The sequence below is a fragment of the Mastomys coucha genome, unplaced genomic scaffold (genome assembly GCF_008632895.1).
Source record: "Mastomys coucha isolate ucsf_1 unplaced genomic scaffold, UCSF_Mcou_1 pScaffold12, whole genome shotgun sequence".
NCBI classification, from domain to species: Eukaryota; Metazoa; Chordata; class Mammalia; order Rodentia; family Muridae; genus Mastomys; species Mastomys coucha.
Genome location: NW_022196894.1, coordinates 84731957 through 84751838, shown reverse-complemented (window position 1 = coordinate 84751838; position 19882 = coordinate 84731957). Strand labels below are relative to the sequence as shown.

At 41.3% G+C, this 19882-nt stretch overlaps 2 protein-coding genes and 1 long non-coding RNA gene across 4 annotated transcripts in view; 2 read left to right on the top strand and 1 right to left on the bottom strand.

The window, feature by feature from the left end:
* Rwdd2b (RWD domain containing 2B) overlaps positions 1-4036 on the top strand; it is a 7371-nt gene extending 3335 nt beyond the window's left edge. For both annotated transcript variants that reach the window (XM_031364322.1, XM_031364323.1), the window contains exons 2-5: positions 649-875; positions 1020-1087; positions 1213-1575; positions 2787-4036. In XM_031364322.1, coding sequence (XP_031220182.1) covers positions 669-875; positions 1020-1087; positions 1213-1575; positions 2787-3021 — 873 coding nt within the window. In that variant the 5' untranslated portion in view covers positions 649-668 and the 3' untranslated portion in view covers positions 3022-4036. The remainder of the gene's footprint in view (positions 1-648; positions 876-1019; positions 1088-1212; positions 1576-2786) is intronic.
* LOC116086097 lies at positions 2987-7930 on the bottom strand. The gene is made up of 2 exons (XR_004116820.1): positions 7738-7930; positions 2987-3129 (listed from the first exon to the last, which is right to left on the bottom strand). It is a non-coding gene; the product is annotated as an uncharacterized LOC116086097 (long non-coding RNA).
* Positions 7931-7986: 56 nt separating this feature from the next.
* Positions 7987-19882, top strand: part of Ltn1 (listerin E3 ubiquitin protein ligase 1) — a 69680-nt gene continuing 57784 nt past the window's right edge. Inside the window, exons 1-6 of the mRNA XM_031364320.1 lie at positions 7987-8170; positions 14157-14360; positions 15489-15587; positions 16183-16413; positions 17060-17112; positions 18325-18505. Coding sequence (XP_031220180.1) covers positions 8129-8170; positions 14157-14360; positions 15489-15587; positions 16183-16413; positions 17060-17112; positions 18325-18505 — 810 coding nt within the window. The 5' untranslated portion in view covers positions 7987-8128. The remainder of the gene's footprint in view (positions 8171-14156; positions 14361-15488; positions 15588-16182; positions 16414-17059; positions 17113-18324; positions 18506-19882) is intronic.

Below are 19882 nucleotides of genomic sequence, written 5' to 3'. Positions count from 1 at the left end.
GAGAGAGAGAGAGAGAGAGAGAGAGAGACAGAGAGACAGAGAGACAGAGAGAGACAGAGAAAGACAGAGAAAGACAGAGACAGAGAGAGACAGAGAGAGAGGAGGGTGGGGGGGAGAGAGAGAGATTGTGTGCCGTGTATTTGCAGGTACCCATGGAGGCCATAGGATTCCCTGGGGCTGGAGTTACAAGCCACTGTGAGCCATGCATCATGGGCACTGGGAACTGAACTCAGGTCCTCCAGAAGAGCAGGCAGCACTCCTATCTGCTAAGCTGTCTGTAGCCTGATTGTTTTGGTCCCTAGCATATGATATATGAAAATAGAATAATGAGGGCTGATGAGATGGTTCAGCAGTTAAGAGTAGTGACTGCTCTTCCTAAGGTCCTGAGTTCAAATCCCAGCAGCTACATGATGGCTCATAACCATCTAATCTCAGTAATGAGATCTGATGCCCTCTTCTGGTGCATCTGAAGACAGCTACAGTGTACTTAGGTATATTAATAAATAGATCTTAGAAAAAAGAAAAAGAAAATAGAATAACGGGGAAGACTCTGACTAATTTTTTTCACATTATGGAGGAATTAAGTATTTTTAAAGGAAATGTCTATGTCACTCTATTTAACTCTTTCTCTTATCCTCAACTCCTTAGGAACTCACAGATGTCTCAGTATGGTTGAGATGGAGCAAGCAGAGGCCCAGCTCTCCGAGTTGGACCTTCTGGCCAGTATGTTCCCCAGTGAGAATGAGTTCATAGTGAATGACCAACTGGCATTAGCAGAGCTCAAAGATTGTGTTGAGAAGAGGACAATGGAAGGGCGGTCATCGCAAGTATACTTTACAATCAATGTGAGCCTGGACTTCTCTGAAGCAGACATGGTAATTCTGTCTGTTCTGCGTTGGAACAGAGTTAGAGTGTGTCAAGGAGTGTGTGTGTGTGTGTGTGTGTGTGTGTGTGTGTGTGTGTGTGTGTGTGCTTTCAAACAATGTTTATAGCCTTCTTCTTCCTTTTCCTCTTCTCAGGTGACGTTTTCTTTGTCTTGCGTTCTTCCCTTTAAATACCCCACAGTACTGCCTGAAATTACAGTGAGGTATGTTGTAGAAATTGCATCCACTATACAGGTCAAAATTAACATGAAGATAAAAGTAATTCTTGCATTTATTTTCTTGTCTAAAGAAATCGACTGGCTATTTTTTCCCTTGTGTTTCTTATCAGATCAGTATTGCTGAGTAGATCCCAGCAGACTCAGCTGAACGCAGATCTGATAGCATACCTGCAGAAGAACTGTCTTGGAGATGTCTGTATACTGAATGCCACAGAGTGGGTTAGAGAGCATGCCTCTGAATACGTCAGCAGAGATGCTTCCCCCTCCCCCAACAAGCAAAGCTCACTCCAGCCAGTGGATCTCACTTTCACAAGGCTCTGGATCTACAGCCATCACATCTACAACAAATGCAAAAGAAGAAACATCCTAGAGTGGGCAAAGGAATTGTCCCTGTCTGGGTTTAGCATGCCTGGGAAACCTGGAGTAGTTTGTGTGGAAGGCCCACAAAGTGCTTGCGAAGAATTTTGGTCAAGGTGAGGTTTCATCTATATTATATAGCACGTCAGTAGTTGTAATTTGAAAGGTGATGCTAGAGATGTAGAAATAAGTTCGTTCCAGAGGGATGGCTTTATGAGGATTCAGTCTCAAGTGGGTGGTAAGGCAGAAGTCGCACATAGCGTTACCTCCCCTCTCACAGTGCACATCTATCAATGTTTGAAAAATGAATTGAGCCCCTCCCCCCAAGCTGTCTAGGACCTGTCAGTTTTCATGAATCTGCCCTTTCCTTATCTAATGACTCTTTTGTTTTTTAAGATGTATTTATTTTATTCCTATGAGTGCACTTCAGCTTCTTCAGATACATACTAGAAGAGGGTACCAAATCGCACTAAGATGTGAGCCACCATGTGGTCGCTGGGAATTGAACTCAGGACCTTTGGAAGAGCAGTCGTTGTTCTTAACCACTGAGTCATCTCTGCAGCCACCACCTTATAATATGGTCAGTTTTCAGCTTGTGAAATGGGGATTATTTGTTAGCATTAGCATAGCCAGGAACCTTAGTTCTCTACTTAGTTTCTGAGAAGTTCCTTAACCAGTTTAAGAGTCAGCAGTTTGTGCAATTCTCAGATATTTGCAGCAGTCGCTGAGCTTGTAGCTCAATGGAAGAGTACTTGTCTAGAATACACAAGGCATTGGATTCTATCCTCTCAGTACCATATATACTAGGCACAGACGTGCATGTCTGTAATCTTGGCCTTTTGAAGGTAGAAAGGACAGGATCCAGAGTTCAGTGCCACTTTTGGCTACATGGCAAGACAGAAGCCAGCCTGAAATTCACGTGACCTTCTCCCCAAATCAATGATTAACTATTAAAATCAAAAGTCATATTCTAATGGAAGATAGTAATGGTGACCATAAATGAGTGTTCAGATGTAATCATAACCATTTGAGGAAAATAAGCCATTGTGAGATTACCTCTGTACTTACAGGAACACACACTGATAAGTAATTCTTTGTTGTTGTGTTTTTGAGACTGGATCTCACTATTTAGCCTTGGCTGGTGTGGAACACTATGTAGACCAGGCTGGTCTCCAATTCACAGAGATCTGCATTCTGCCTCCCAAGTGCTGGGGTTAATGAGTGTGCCCTCCACTACCAATTCTGATTAAGTCTGTCTTACAGATTCTAGCTCAGTGCTGTAGAAAATACATTTTGAAATTTTCTACTTTGAAAAACTATGTTTCAGACTCAGAAAACTAAACTGGAAGAGGATTTTAATTCGTCATCGAGAAGACATCCCTTTTGACAGTATAGCAGATGGAGTGGAAGGACAGAGGAAATTTTCTGTTTTTGAAGAAAAGGCCTTCAATGTCCATGGAGCCAGAGGAAACCACATGGACTTTGGTCAGCTGTATCAGTTCTTAAATGCCAGGGGATGTGGGGATGTTTTCCAGATGTTCTTTGGTGTAGAAGGACAGTGACTGAGCAGAGCGGAAGCCCGACCTTTTGGCTCGCTGTTCCTTTGTTGATCACTTCTTTCTGTTCTTCCTTGAAATTCAATTTCAGCTCCATCCTAGAATGTTCTAGGGCTGGGGTCATAAGAAGAAAATTAACATCAGTTAAAACATGCCATACCTGAAAGAAAAACTGAATTTCAACTTGTGAACTTTAAATTACTAACTGAGAAGGGTGGACAAATGGCTCAGAGGCTAAGAGCATATACTGCTTTTGCCAAGGATCAAAGTTCAGTTCCCAGCACCCGTGGCAGAGAGCTTGTAACCACGTATACGTCTTTACTTCAGAACATTTGATGTACTGAAGGGTCCTCCAAGGGTGCGTGCACAAACACACGTGTAAATATATCCAGGGTATCAGATCCCTGGATTGGAGTTACAGAAGATTGTGAGTTGCCCAGTGTGGGTGCTGGGAACCAAACTAGGGTCCTCTGCAAGAACAATGCACCCTTTTAACCACTGAGCCATCGCTACAGCTTGGAGGAAATTTCCTGACATGAGATGGACATAAAAGGCACATGCTTATAGTCCCAGCATTTGGGAAGTAGAGGCAGCATTGGAAGTTCAAGGCCAGCTGGGCTATATCAGGCTCTGTCTCACAAAACAAAAATAAAAGCAAAGTTATTCATGCAGAACTTTTGAAGGACAAATTATCTGTGAAGGTAATTTTGGTGGTTCAAGTTGCTAAGGGTTTCCAGCGCTCTTCTCCCTTTAATGAGGAACCTGGAGAAGCTGCCTGTTCACCCTCCTGTCCTCTGGTACAGCTGTATGTGGCTGTAGGTTACAGCTGCAGGATTTCTGGGGATGAGTTTGCTTCTCTTCTCTTTCTGCCATGGACCCTGGAGTGATGGCAAGGAGCAAGGAGTAATGAGCCAGGCTATCTCAGAGGTGCCATTGTACAAGGCAGCTTGTCACGTGCAGACCCAAAGTTAATCCTTGCCTATCTCCAGACCTTTGAAATAAAATGAAATTTTAAACTCTCTGTGCTTGTTATCAGTAGTTAGAAGTTACTCAGAAGTTTGAAACTACCCTCTCTTTTAAAGTAGAAGCAGTATAAAGCCTTCCTCACTGGTGTCTGCGGTTCATTTCTAATTCCACGTGCTTAGTTTTGGCCTCTATCTGGCCTTGCATCACTGAAGACTGGGGCATGAACAGAGCTCAAATGCTTTCTTCTTGTTTTTTTTTTTTTTTTTAAAGACAGGGCCTCAAAGTATAGCCCTGACTGGCTTTGGACTTACTATACCAGGCCGGCCTTGAGCTCACAGAGCTCTATTTGCTTGGGTCTCCAGCATGCTGGGATTAAAAATGTGTTTGTGTGTGTGTGTGAGAGAGAGAGAGAAAGAGAAAGAGACAGAGAGAGAAACAGAGAGAGAGAGAGAGAGAGAGAGAGAGAGAGAGAGAGAGAGAGAGAGAGAGAGAGAGAGAGAGAGAGAGAGAGAGAGAGAGACACCCTAACTAGAAACAGGTTTCAGATCCTGTAACAGAAGAGTACAGATTTTCTGACCTCTTAATTAAGGCACTTTTTTGGTCCAGGTGTGGTGGTGTATTCCCTTAATTCCAGCATTCCAGAAGCAGAGGCATGTGGATCTCTCTGAATTTGAAGCTATCGGTCTATATAGTGGGTTCCAGGTTAGTCCTGACCACGTGGTGAGACTCTGGTCCTCAGAAATCGTTCTGTTCACTGGGCAGTGGTGGCACACACCTTTAATCCCAGCACTTGGGAGGCAGAGGCAGGCAATTTCTTAGTTCAAGGCCAGCCTGGTCTATAGAGTGAGTTCCACAACAGCCAGGGCTACACAGAGAAACCCTGTCTTGAAACTGCCCCGCCCCCCCAAAAGAAATCTTTCTTTTCGAAAATTAGTAAATTTGAAAATACATGAACATGGTAGCCTATGATGCCAGCGGTTGGGAGGCTGAGGCAAGAGAGTGGAAAATTTGAAGACGTCCTAGTTTATCGAGTAAGAACTTATCTCAAGCAAATGAAGGCCAAACATGCTCTTATGGTACAGCATATGGAATACCCTCATCATTGGGCCCATCATAACAACATTGAGAAACTGAACATCAAGATGCTTTAAAATTTCCCTCTGTATTATATTGTCACCAGTGCTTGCTGCTGTTTAGCCAGCATAATACATGAAAAGTGTAGTATCATGTTAGGTTTTAGAATATGGGAGGAGATGGGGCTTAGGAGAGAGGTGCCCAGTCATGTCACTCTCCAGATCCTATTAACACCACTCTTCATAATCCAAACACACACAAACTGGGTTCTTTTAGAGGCCTCTAGGATTTCAGAAAGGCAGAAGAGGTGCGCGTTTGGTGGGTCTGAAATAGAATTTCAGGCTTGCTTAGGGAGAGCAGAGCCCATTCTTCTTAAGGTCCATTTTGAAGGAAGTATGGAGGGGCATGTGTTGTGTTAGGAGGCAATGGATCTAGGCTTAGCTCATGCCACCTAAAAGACATAATATATTCTGTTTCTGGCCGAGACAGGTGTTTGGAAAGTCCCAAGGATCTTTCTGGATAAGGACCATTTATAAGAACAATGAATCTAGTTAGTATAGGATGTGACGGACCTCATTTTTCCCTTATTGCTGTGGCCTTTCCTTGTTATGCTATCTGGAAGAGCCTGTTCCCCTGGTCCAAGGAAGAGTGGGAGTATGGGTGGAGATGAAGGTAGAGGTGTGTCTCATGCCTATGTGTCCTGGTGCCTCTCTCTCTCTCTCTTTCTTCTCTTTCCTTAAAGATTTATTTATTTTATGTATATGAGTACACTGTAGATGGTTTCGAGCCTTCACGTGATTGTTGGGAATTGTTTTAGGACCTCTGCTTGCTCTGGTAGGCCCCACTCACTCAGTCCTTGCTCCCTCTGGCCCAAAGATTTATTTATTATACACAGTACACTGTAGCTGTCTTGAGAGACCCCACAAGAAGGTGTCAGATCTTATTACCAGTGGTTGTGAGCCACCAAGTGGTTGCTGGGAATTGAATTCAGGACCTCTGGAAGAGCAGTCAATCTTCTTAACAACTGAGCCATCTCTCCAGCCCCCCCTCTCACCACTCTGTTTTTATTCATTTGATTTTTAGTGTGCATGGAGATTTTTTTAAATTTAATTGATTGATTGATTTTCGTTAAGACTGGATTCCACTGTTTAGCCTTGGAACTTGCTCTGTAAAGCAAACTTAGGATTTATAGAGCCATCTGCCTCTGCGCCCTAAGTGCTGGGAGCAAAGGAATGCAGCACCACCACTGCTGGGCTCCAAGATACATTATACATTGTATAAGAAAAGTTATAAGAATAAGACAGTGAATAGCCATAGAGTTACCACCAGTTTAAGAAATAAAGGTTATTAGAGTCTCCACTCTTGTGCTGTTGAGGGTCACATTCCTGGTCTTTGCTAGTTTGAGCCGTCCCTTGCAAGTGTATAGCACTCTCATATTTCTTTGTACTTTCCTGGCATATATGTGCATCCCTATGCAATATCTTATGGCTTCATTAAAAATAGATTTGCTTTTATATTTGTGTGCATGGGTGTTGGATCCCCCAGAACTGGATTTGTATATGGTAGTTATGAGGTGCCTGACAAGAGAGCTAGAAACTGAATTTGAGTTTTCTGGAAGAGTAATAAGCACTCTTAACGATTGAACCTTTATGAACCCCTTAACCACTGAACTCCAGCCCTTATGGCTTAACATTTTTAGGGAGGCATGCAATAGATATTTAGTTACTTCCTCAAACAGCCACATTTTCCCAAAAATGTTTGAGATGTTACTTTATTAGTACTTGAATGCAATGAGAAAGTTTAAAGGTTTATGAATCCTCCCTGCAGAAGACTCAAGTTGGGTTCAAAACACCTGTATCAAGTGGCTCACAAAGGCCAGAAATTTCAGCTCCAGGAGATAAAATACCCTCTTCTGGCTTCCATGAGTGCATGAGCGCCAACACACCCCCTCTGCCCCCACACGCACACTTAAAATAAATTCTTAAAATAAAAAGAAAATCCAATCTAAATTCACATTCATTTAATTGGCATATAATTTGATTCAAACAAGATATACATTATATTTGAAAGATTTGTCTTAGGTCTTTTAAAATGTATTCTTTCCTAATCCCTGTCAATGTATTTGTTAATGAAACCATGGGGGAGGGTGTAGAATTTTCCACATTCCAAATTCTTTAGCTGTGCCACTGCCATTTTAAATGATCTTCAGTGTTTTGTAAATTAATCTGAAGCTCAGCTAGATTCGGCTTTGTTTTTTTCAAGAATACTTAATAGGTCTTGAATACTTTCTATTGCATTACATCAAGACATGTAATATTAGCTCACTGATGTTCATAAATTTGGAGGATTTTGAGGGTATGCCGCTAGGGATTTAGCCAGACCTTTGTGTCTGTTCGGCAAGTACTCTACCAATGAGCTGCACCCAAAGTTTGACATTATCAATATCTGTTGGATATTGTCAGTTTGGCTCAACTTAATATAGGCTCTTTCCCATGGCCTAACTAAACTAACTCTTGCCTCACTTTTGTATGAAAAAACAGGGAGAGCTCTACATAGAATATAGCGTAAAACAGTATCCAAATTCTAGCGGGAGTGCGAATCTTGTCAAACGCAGAATATGATTCTCTAGTCACGGGCTTGAGAGTCTGTTTTTCCTGCGAATGATCGCATCACTTTCTTTACCTTTAGTACTGTTTAGCACAGTTGCATCCATATCATCCTAACGCTATCTTGTGCGAGAACGTAGCTGAAGTCAAATTCCCACCCACTAGGAAGGAGATCTCTCCACTACAAATACCTAGGACCGGTTTGGCGCCACGGGCTCAGGACTGGCTTCTTATTGGTCAGCCGTGACGCCACTCACGCAGGCGTGTTTTTTCTTTGTGACGTTTCAGGCAGCAGATGGCCAGAGTCCTGACGGGGAGGCGGGAGCGGAAGTAGGAAGCAAAAAGGCTGGGAGGGCTCCGGGGAAGTGGCTACAAGGAGTCCCCTTCCGGCGCGAGCGACCGGAAGTTGTGGCCCGGCCGAGTCAACTTCGGCTCTGCAGACCGAGAGCTCCGCTGCCCCCGCCACCATGGGCGGGAAGAACAAGCAGCGGACTAAGGGGAACCTGAGGGTGAGTCCCGCGATCGTAGCCCCGCGGCCCGGGTATCCAGAGGGCCGTGAGGGAGGCGTGTGACCTCCCCGTGTGTGCGTCCCCGCGGGTGGCAGGTCGAGGAGTTGGGACCCAAACGACGTTTCACGCCGGATCTGTGAAACGGAGCGCGCACTGGGAGGTGTCATCGGGAAACGGTGTCAGCGTGCACCCGGGCGGTCTTTCCCCGGGTGGCCGAGCTTGTGTAGGAGCTGTGGGAAGAAACAAGCGTGGGCTTCATTTGCTCGGAGATATCCAGTGGCTTTCCCCGTCCTTCCTTGCCAAGGCCTGTAGGTGGTATGCCTGCTGTCAGGTCGGTGTCCCCCATTGGATCTCTGGCCTCAAGCTCACCTCGCTTTTCTTGCTTCACTCTGGCCACCCTGAACTTGCCACGAACTTGGCCTGGTCTGGCAGGCTCCGGATGGGCCATATGTTAGGTGGCTCTAGACACCTGAATGCGCCCTTCCTCCGGTAGCAGCCCTATTTTAATGTAGCTGTTCACTGTGGTAACAACACTTGAGTGCCATGCAAATTACTACCTTGCTTTATAAGCATTTTAAAGGCAGGTGTTTCTCTGCTGCCTTTATTCTAATGGATCACACGCGGTCCACCATTTCTGAGTCAGTTAACCTTAGTGATTTCAGTATCAAAACATAATGATCACAGTAGATTAATTACCGTGTTAAGTGCTTTTCTTGCATTTTCGTTGAATTGTCACAGCATAAAAACTTTATTCATTGTTTTAGGGCAAGAATATTAGAATTAAAATCTTCGTGTGTGTGTGTGTGTGTGTGTGTGTGTGTGTGTGTGTGTGTGTGATAATGTTTCTTGGTGCAGCCCCAGCTCTGTGTGTGTGTGTGTGTGTGTGTGTGTGTGTGTGTGTATGTGTGTATGTGATAATGTTTCTTCAAGTAGCCCCAGCTGTGTTGGAACTCTCTGTAGACCAGGCTGGCCTCGAACTCCCAGAGATCTTCTTGCCTCTGCCTCTGGAGTGCTGGGTTTCTTTTTTTTCTTTTTCTTTTTCTTTTCTTTTTTTTTTCTTTTTTGGTTTTTCAAGACAGGGTTACTCTAAGTAGCCCTGGCGGCCCTGGAACTCACTCTGTAGACCAGGCTGGTCTCGAACTCCGAAATCCTCCTGCCTCTGCCTCCCAAGTGCTGGGATTAAAGGCGAGCGCCACCACCGCCCGGCTAGGAGTGCTGGGTTTCAAGGTGTGTGCCACCACAACCAGCCTTTTGTTTTGTTTTGAGACCATTTACTTTGTAACTCTGCCTGTGTGAGGCTCTGCCTGGCCTGGAATTCAGCTATGTAGACGACCAATAATTTAGACCTACTTTCCATTGCCTTGAGAGTATTGGGATTAAAGACATGTGCCAAGCCCAGAAATCTCCATATTTACAGAGTCACCAGCTGTTAGTATTTGTCCACATTTCATTTTCATCTCGTAATTTATAAATTTGTTTGTTTCTTTTTCGAGATGTTTGTTTGTTTTTTGAGACAAGGTTTCTCTGTGTAGCCCTGGCTGACCTGGAACTCACTCTGTAGACCAGGCTGGCCTCGAATTCAGAAATCCGCCTGCCTCTGCCTCCCAAGCGCTGGTATTAAAGGCATGCACCACCACTGCCCAGCTGACTTAATGTTTTAAGTTAATAACATTTTCAAAGCATTTTTGACTCAGTCAAGTATCACTTGTTTCCTTTGGCAGGGAATACATTTAAAGACACATTAAAAAAAAAAAAAACACTTAAAGGATACATTTAAGTCTTTTGATTTAGACAGTTTCTCATTTCCTGCATCCTAAATGAGTGTGTCTTTTATGTCATAATAACAAGGAATAGTTGGCTATTGGTTTGCTTTGTTTAGACTTATCAAATTGTTTCCTTCTATCAATTCAAGTTAAGCCATTTTTTGACCAGAATGCTTTGTATGGTGCTACTTTCAGTATATCATACCAGAAGTGTACAATACTTTTTTGCCCTTCAAGACAGGGTTTCTCTGGGTAGCTCCAGAGAAAGCTAGTTCTGGAACTAGCTTTGTATACTAGGGTGATTTTTTTTTTTTTTCCATTTTGTTCTTTGTTTTTTGTTTTGTTTTTCTGTTCTCAATGGCATTTGCTTAATATTGAGCATTGTGAAGTTATATGTTTCCATTGGGTAATAAGAAATATGTGGTGTTGTGGTCTGTGGTTAAATATGCTTATCCCTAAAGAGTTCCACACCCTTAGATGGTTCTTGCTGGGATCAGTTATTACTGTGGTACTTTAGAAACTTACTGTTGGGATCACAAATGACAAAGAGTGAATTGATTGCTCTTACCTCATTTTAAGGATGATCTAACTGAAGTTTAGAGAAGTTTACTTGCTTCAATTCATGTAGCCTGGAAGCTTCAGAGTTGGGGTGGAAAGAGGACTAGTTTCTGGAGCCCATTCTCTCCTTTCTCTTTTTGTGGGTTCCCAGGATGGAAGTCAAGATTGTCTGACAGCTTGCTTAGCAAATGCATTTACCCTCTGAACCAACCATCTTGCTGGGCCTGGACTTGAACTTAAAAGTATCATTTGTTCAATAGAAAAAAGTGCTGGGAGCCATATATATTTGTAGATTTTAGTAGATCATATCTTTTGTTGTTTTGGCTGTTTGTTTTGAGATGGGATTTTACTATGTAGTATAACTTGATCTGAGACTTCTTATGTAGCCTAGGCTGGCTTCAAACTTGTGATCTTCTTGTTTCAGCCTCTTTAGTGCAGGGATTTCTGGCTTGTGCCACTAAGATGGCTAACTGCTCTTTCCTTTGTTTTGAAACTGGGTCTCATGTGTCAATCAGGCTGAACTTGATCTCATTATATAGCTGATTCTGGCCCTAACATTCTGATTCTCCCACTTCCCCTTCAAGTGCTGGGATTGTGGGATTACAGGTTTGCAGCACCACACAGCTTCTGATCACTATTCTTGAAGTATCAGAAAATATTATGGCATATGAAGCAATTAGGAGATAGGCATGAATGCATGAATAGAAAGTGTGAGAGAACAGAAGAGAGTGCTGATTGATCTGAGGGAGAAGCACATTGTAAACTCTGGTGTCTTAATGGATGACTAGAAGTTTGTCGGGCATTGAAAAGGAACGTCTTTCAGATGGAGAGAAAAGATTATGTGAAGACTAAATTATGAAAGAGCATATATCATACTTAGAAAAATTTGAGTGGAATTTAGGGTATTGAATAATGGGAGAAGGTGTCAGGACCCATCTAGGAAAGGCTATGGCAAGCAAGTGAGTTTTCTGGAGATAGCCCACCATTTTGCATGGCTGTGATGGGTGTGCTCTGAGATGCAGGGTCCTCCTGCATCCCATGCTTCTGCGCTGCTGATATGCCTTGTCTGCCACTATTAAATACCCTAATGATTCCTGGGCATCAGCCCACCCTATTGGGCCAATTTCCTCCAGAACAAATATGAAGATGTATTTTCATGAAATAATGCTCTTTAGATAAATTAATGATTTTATAATTCCAGATAATGATTTTATAGAATTCCCTAATTGATACAAGTAATCTCAAGCCACCTATGGGGAAAAAAATGACGCAGATAGAGCTCTGTAAATCTTCGTGTTTGGTGGGCTAATTGCACTAGGAAAAGAAAACGGGCTTGGAACAGATTTAGAGACTGGGCAAACACTCCTTCTGGGTCAGAAATGAGGGAGGGCACTGTCTTGTAACTGAAGTTCATAAACTCAGAATGGGCAGTTTATTGTAGGTACAAGGACAGAAAAATGATGGGCTAGTTTATCTGTATAAGACTTCAAACTGATAAGACACAAGGCAGATGATTGGTCTCTTGACAAAACCGTGCAAACTTATGACAAAAATCTTTGCTTTAAACTTATAATGAGCTTAAGGGGGGCTAAAAAGCAGATAATAAATGTTAAGTCAGGTGCTAGTCTTAATTTATGGAAAGACATGTAAATAGTTCTGCTCTAACTCCTTAGGCCTTATGGACCTATGATTTAAACTATTGCCTCAAACTTTCTATGAACTTCAAAAACATGATCAATTATCCTGAGAAGGTATAAAAACTAAGAACAACAGTAAATTGGTGGTGTAGCTCTTTTGTGCTTCATCTAGTATGTGTGTTGCCTGTATGTGCCTGAGATTTTCCTGTCCTGTCCTGTCCTGTCCTGTCCTGTCCTGTCTTTTTTTCTTATTTTCCTCCTTGAATAGCAAGAGAGAGTTAAGTTACCAGAGTTATAGCTTTTGGCCCCAATTGAGGATTCAGTGTCTTCCTCTGGAACCTAATTGTCAGGGTGGGACCCGGGCAAGAAAGGAAGGGTGGGGGCCTGGGGGTAAAGTAGGATAAGAGTAGTTAGTAGGAGATGAACCTGCCAAGTTGAAGACAGGTGATGGAAGACCATGGACTCAGAATCACTAACTAAAATAGCCTTAGAGATCCAGGTACAGAGAGTGGACAGATGTAGGTATAGTACATGAGAACTGTCAAACACAGAAAAAGGTTCTCAAGTATGTTTTGATCTTCACAGCACTAGGGTTACAAGTATGTGTAACCACACTTGGCTTCTTTGTATGGGTTCTGGGGTCAAACCCAGGACCTCGTGCTTGGGGGTTGAGGGAAAGCCCTTTAAAGACTAGATTTTCATTCTTGCCCCAAAGGGGCAAGAGTGTGTGTGTATGTATGTGTGTGTGTGTGTGCGCGCGCGCGTGTGCACGTGTGCATGTGCGTGTATGTTTTGAGACAGGGTTTCTTCATATAATTCTGGCTGACTTAGAACACTGTCTGTAGTCCATGCTGGCCTAGACTTTGAACTCAGAGTTCCACCTGCCTCTGCCTCCTGAGTGGCATGTGCCACGACTGTCCAGCTTGCCTAATAGTCTTAATTTTTAAAAATGTGCTTATTATATTTATTTGTGTATATGCATGAGATCAGAGGACAATCAGTTCTCTTCTTTTACCATGTGGGCCTTAGGATGTAACTTATGCCCTCAGGCTTGGCATACCTGCTGTGCCATTTTGCTTGGCCCTTAGGTTTGTAATTTTTTTTTTTTTTGGTGTTCTCGAGACAGGGTTTCTCTGTGTAGCCTTGGCTGTCATGGAACTCAAATCTGTAGACCAGGCTGGCCTCAAACTCAGAAATCTGCCTGCCTCTGCCTCCCAAGTGCTGGGATTAAAGGCGTGCGCCGCTGCCATCACCACCCGGCTGGAAATGAGGTTTTTTTATTCTCAAAGAATTCGGTTTAGCAGGATATGGTGTTAGATCTCAGTATGATGAACAAAATTTGTTGAGTGAATAAAAAGACTGGACCTATTTATTAGTTTACGTCATTATAGGATATATGTGTATGCAGATTCTGTCTGTGTTGTATATGGAAATTAAATTTTTCATAAGCAAATGTATATTTGGGGCTTTAGATTTTCATTCTTTTTCTTTAATAAGTGCCCATTATATTGATATTATCAGCCACTAATGGGTTGTAACTACAGTTTTCAAAATCTTGTTTTGATCCAGTAATGACATATACCTATAATCCTAAGCACCTGGGAGACTAAAGCAGGAGGGTCAGAAGTTCAAGGCCAGCATGACTCCATGAGACTCTCTCCAACAATCAAGAGTTGTTCTTATGTTTAGGAAACTACAGTTGTTGTGAGAACATTTTTTGATAGGCCGTTATGACAAAAATATTCATCTCCAGGGAACATTGTAAGCTAGGGGCAAAATGCAGCCTGCAATTCTGAATATACTTGTGAAGGAGTTAAAGAATTAATTTCTTTGTATATTTCAAATATTTGTTTTCTCTTTTATCAGCAGATCCCCTAACTTTCAGAACTAGCGGATTTGTATATTATGAATATCATAGTCAAAACCTGTGGTTCAAAACAGTATTATCTTTTAAAAAATTATTTTTAATTAATATATGTGTTAGAAAGTGTTCTGATATTTTTTGGCTTTGTTTTGCTTTCTTATCAGCCTTCAAACAGTGGCCGAGCTGCAGAACTCCTTGCCAAAGAGCAGGGAACAGTCCCTGGATTTATTGGTTTTGGAACATCTCACAGTGACCTGGGCTATGTTCCTGCTATTCAAGGAGCGGAAGACATAGACAGTCTTGTAGACTCTGATTTCCGAATGGTGCTACGGAAACTTTCCAAAAAAGATGTTACGACAAAATTAAAGGCAAGTTTTCTGATTTTTCACAAAAACAATAATTAAGAACATAGTTTTGTTAGAATAAATATTAAGTATATTTGATATGAAGAAAATTGTGTAGTAATTTATCAATAGAACTTTTTACAGTTGTAATTTTTTGATTTTTTTTGACACATAAGTTTAGTTGACAATTTTTGGGTTATAAATTAGTTTGTTGCTCTGAAACATTTTGAATCACATTTTGGAATCTTGGCTATTCAGTTATTCATGGTAGAGGAATATACTTTTTAAACAATTTTTAGATATTTTTAGGATTTTACTAGGTAGCCCTTGATGTCCTGGAATTTGATATGTAGACCAGGCTGTCCTTAAATTTGTGGCCTGCCTGTGCCTCCTGAGTATTGGAATTATAGGTGTGAGGCACCATGCCTGGCTGGGGTGTGTGTGTGTGTGTGTGTGTGTGTGTGTGTGTGTGTACGTACTTAATGTATGTATATGTATTTTAGTGTGTTGCCTGAATGTATGGGTACCATGTCAATGTGTGTGGCCAAGAGACAAGAGAAGTTGTTGGATCTTTTGGAACTGGAGTTACGGCTGTGAGTTGTCATGGGGTGCCTGGTACTGAACCAGGGTTCCTTAACTGCTGAGCCATCTCTTCACACACTTCTTTTTTGAAGTGTGATATTGCTTGTGATATTGCTGAGTTAGTCTGAAGTTTCTGGCCTTAAGAGACCTTCCTCAGCTTTTGGATAGCTGATGCCATGCTTGGCTCAGCTCCATGCTTTTAATATTTGTTTAGTTGGCTTTTTGAGACAGGTTTTATCTGTGTAGCCCGGCTGTCCTGGAATTCACTGTGTAGACAGGTTGGCTTTGAACTCAGAGATCTGCCTGGCTCTGCCTCCCAAGGACTGGGATTAAAGGCCTGCCCCACTACCACATGGCTTTGTTTTCTTTGTTTGTGGTAAAGTCTAAAAGTCAAAGGTTAAGTTTTTCCTGTAGTGGACTGTGAAAGAATTTTTCATGTTTCTTTGTGGCACAGATAGAAATGATTCATTCTCCTTTTAAATAAAGTAGAATAAGTTCCCAGAATGAAAGGAAGAAAATTGGTAGGTCGTGTTACTTCTGTTAATCCTTGGTGATGTTAATTATTTTCAGGCAATGCAAGAATTTGGAACTATGTGTACAGAGAGAGACACAGAAGCTGTCAAAGGGGTTCTTCCATACTGGCCAAGAATCTTCTGCAAAATCTCCCTTGTAAGCATTATAATTTATGATTTATTTCTAGAGAGGGTTTGCCCTCTGTATTTCTACAGAAGATTGAGAATGAGTTCCTTCTATTACTCTGTCTTTGAACCTATCTTGGATACAGTCTCACTGGAAAAGGGGAAAAAGGAAAAATATTTCATATGAAATTATTTTACATGATTGTCAGTAAAAAACCCTAAATCTGCAATATTTCATTTTTTTAAAATTTTATTTTATTTTATTTTTTTTCAAGATGGGGTTTCTCTGTATAGGCCTGGCTGTCCTGGAACTCACTTTGTAGATCAGGCTGGCCTCGAACTCAGAAATCTGCCTGCCTTTGCCTCCCAAGTGCAGGGATTAAAGGTGTGTGCCACCATTGCCTGGCATCTGCAATATTTCAAAGCAAGTTTTTTTCTTTTTCTCTTTTTTTCTGGCTTGTGATTGAATTCAGGGCATTGTTAGCCTAAAACATGTGCTCTCCTGCTGAGTTTCCCTCTAATCTTTCAGAAGTTATTGTTACATAGATGAATTACTACTGTGAGTCATTGTAGAATATTTACAAATATTAGTACTTGTTCTTAAATCACATTTCTGCTTTCAATAGGATCATGATCGCCGCGTTCGAGAAGCAACGCAGCAAGCTTTCGAAAGACTTATCCTTAAAGTAAAGAAGCACTTAGCTCCCTATTTAAAAAGTGTCATGGGGTATTGGCTGATGGCTCAGTGTGATACATATCCACCAGCTGCACTGGCAGCAAAAGATGCATTTGAGGCAGCTTTCCCTCCAAGCAAGCAACCTGAAGCCATAGCGTTTTGTAAAGAAGAAATTACAAGTGTGAGTGTTTGGAGTCATTCTGTACGTGTTTCTCAGTTGTCTAAGGGCTCTCAGGCGTCCAGTGGTAGCTCTTTCACCTGCTCTTGTAAATGTGTCAAGAAGAAACAAACTGTGGGTCTCTCTCATACACAATCAATAAAAGATACCTATAACCTCAAAAGGTATGGAGGAGCTGGCAGGATGGCTCAGTGGGTAAAGTGCTCACCATGTAAGCCTGAATCCCTGACTTATTTCTTACAATCCTCAAAGCTATAGAGGGAGAACCGACTCCACAGCTGTCCCTGACCTGCATGTGTGTACAGTGTGTGTTCTCTGTGGGCTGGAGATGGGAAAGGGAAACACATCCTACTCTGTCTCTCAGACTGATGGCCTGATCATCAGCTCTAGTGGGAATGATGGTTGACAAGCAGCTACAAGTATTTAGAGGAAAGTTTCCCTGTCTTTATCACAGTACAGCCAATGCAGGGAATAGACAGGAAGACAAAAATGGGCAAACATTTAGACATGTTAGTTGTGATGTCAGAAATTGCGTGTCTGGGTTAAAGGTATGAGAAGTTTTAGAAGGTGGGTTTTCCTCCATCTGATTGCTATGGAACCGGTTGTCGGTTCCATAACCTCTCAAGGCTTTGGTGATTTCCCCCTCCAGGTGCTACAGGATCATCTTCTGAAAGAAACTCGTGATACACTCAGTGACCCTCAGTAAGTCACGTTGTTTCTAACTAATGTACACCAGGCATTCACTTTGTTGGTTTGGATAGATAATTTCAGTGTGGCATGTTTTCAGGAGTTCCAAAAGCAGGTGACATTACCTCAGAGAGTGCCTCCCTGAACTTTGGCTGGCTGTTAAATTTGAATTTTCTGAGATACATATGTAGTTTTATTAGAAAGAATTTTACTGTTTTTTTTTTCTCTCTCTTTCTTTTGGTTTATCAGGACAGGGTTTTTCTTTGTACCTTTGGTTGTCCTGGAACCCACTCTATAGACCAGGCTGGCCTAGAACACAGAGAGATCCACCAGACTCTGCCTCCAGAGTGCTGGGATTACAGGCATGCACCTTCTAGATTTGTTTTTTGTTATTTTTGTTATTTTTTTAATTAACTTTTTGGAGGTCTTAGCAGAAACTATTTTAACGTCTGGCATACTTGAAACTGTTAGTAAATAGTTTTGTAAAAAGAGTAGTAAAAATGTTTCATTTACCTTTACTGTTTAATTTTTTTTTTTTTGAAAGATTTTATGTATATGAGTACACCGTGGTTAAGAGCACTGACTTGTCTTCCAGAGGTCCTGAGTTCAATTCCCAGCAACCACATGATGGCTCACAACCACCTGTAATGGGATCTGATGCCCTCTTCTGGTGTGTCTGAAGACAGCTACAGTGTACTTATATACATGAAATAAATAAATCAGCAATTCTTTAAAAAAAGAAATATTGTAAGCAAGCTTTTAAGCTGCTTGAGGGAAGAAGTCCTAGCGTGCTCTAGAGAACAGAGTGCTTGTTCACTCACTTGGTGCTGCTGGCTTTGCCTGTGCTTTTTTTTGGATTACTTAGTTGCAGAATGTGTGATTAAGATTTACCTGTGGGCTAGCCAGATGGCTTAGTGGGTGCATGCACTTGCTATCAGTCCTTAAGACCAGCATGGAGAAAGGAGAGAAACTGCTCCCCCAGGTTGTCCTCTGATGTCCAGCTCTCTCATGCACACACGCAAGCATGCGCACACACACTCACCCACCGTGGCATAGACACATAGGCACAAAACATTCTATGGGTTTTGAAAGATGTTTGTTTGGGGAAAAGATACAGAAATAAGGTAGCTGGTAATAAAATGTACATAAATAAATAAAACAGTATAAAGGTGCCACATACGTAGTTTGGCTGTTTTGCAATCTAACTTGTTTATGTTTTAAATTTAGAACTGTTCCAGAGGAAGAGAGAGAGGCCAAATTCCACCGAGTTGTGACATGCTCTTTGTTGGCACTAAAGAGGTTGCTCTGCTTCTTACCTAACAATGAGCTCGATTCTCTGGAGGAGAAATTTAAATCACTTTTATCACAGAATAAATTTTGGAAGTATGGAAAACACAGTGTACCTCAGGTATGGTAATGCTTTAGTTTTAAAGCTTTCTATAACTACGTCCTGATTTTACTACATTTATGCTCATGTTTACTGTTTATGTTTACAGTCATGCAGGCACATCTCTGTGGTCTTACTTGCCTCTCTATTAGACTGGAACTCTCTGTTCACTTAGTAGGTCCATCCTGTCACTTTCTTATGTAAATTGGCCTCTGTCTCCTGCAGGCTGGGACTAACAACATGCATCATCATGGCCAGCTCTCTTTATGTATTCTTAAGGCGTATTCTTAAGTATGGTCTGTCTTGGTGTGGATTTTCTTTCACACGTTTATGGGTCCTGCTTGTGATTTATTAGGATTCTTAAATCTGTGGATTGGGATATTTAATTGCCTCTGGAATTCTCATATTTTGCCTCCAGATATTTCCTTAATTTCATTCATTCTTCTTTGGAATTGCAAGTAATTATAGATTAAATGTCCTGTATTTTATCTTGTATGTCTCCTGTGTTTTTCACAATTTTCTGTGTATGAATAAGTTCTTTTTTTTAAAAAAACTTTTATTGCATTGTGATGAGAAAAGTTACATGATTTCAATTTATCTGAATTTGTTAACATTTAAAAACATATTTCAATTAAATATAATTGAATCACATTTTTGTTTCCCTTTTGTACCACTGCTCCTCCCAGAGACCCCCCTTCAATATCTACAATATCTTTTTTGTCATATTCCTTAAAATTTATAAAATGTTATAACAATAAAAATAAGTATTATAAAAGTTGTTTGATATAAAACAACAATCAATTTAACAGACTTATGTAGGTGCTCATCTACAGCAATAGTAAAAATACATTTTTCTCAATATAAATTTTAAATAACTCCAAACATAATAACTGTATACTTAAAAATAATACATCACTACTAGTATTTTCTTAAATGAACATGAATATATAAAGTCTTTTTGTTTGTTTTGTATTTAGTAGAGTTTAAAATCTCTGCTCTTACTGTGGTACAAGCCCAAAATAAGAACAATTTTTAGACATTGAGTTTCATGTAATAAGGCTGTATTTCAATGACCCTCACATCACCAAAGGATTTTTACCTCCATCGTAGCTAAGCTGAGAGTTGATACTTCTGCTGCACCAAAAAATGAATTGTAGTTTTGGATACTTTACTGCTACATTACAGACTTCCTGCTATGGTCAAAGCTATTTGACTTGAGTGAGTGACTTCATTCTCAGCCCACAGAGAACAGGTTACATTCATTTAAGAAATGGTATAGGTATTAAGATGGTCTACCTATAAAGTAATTCACCAACTGTTTCAATGAACAGGTTCTGCTTGGAGGGTGGCCCAGACATTAGGAGAGGGTAAGAATTTGGTTCATTAGCTGTGATAATT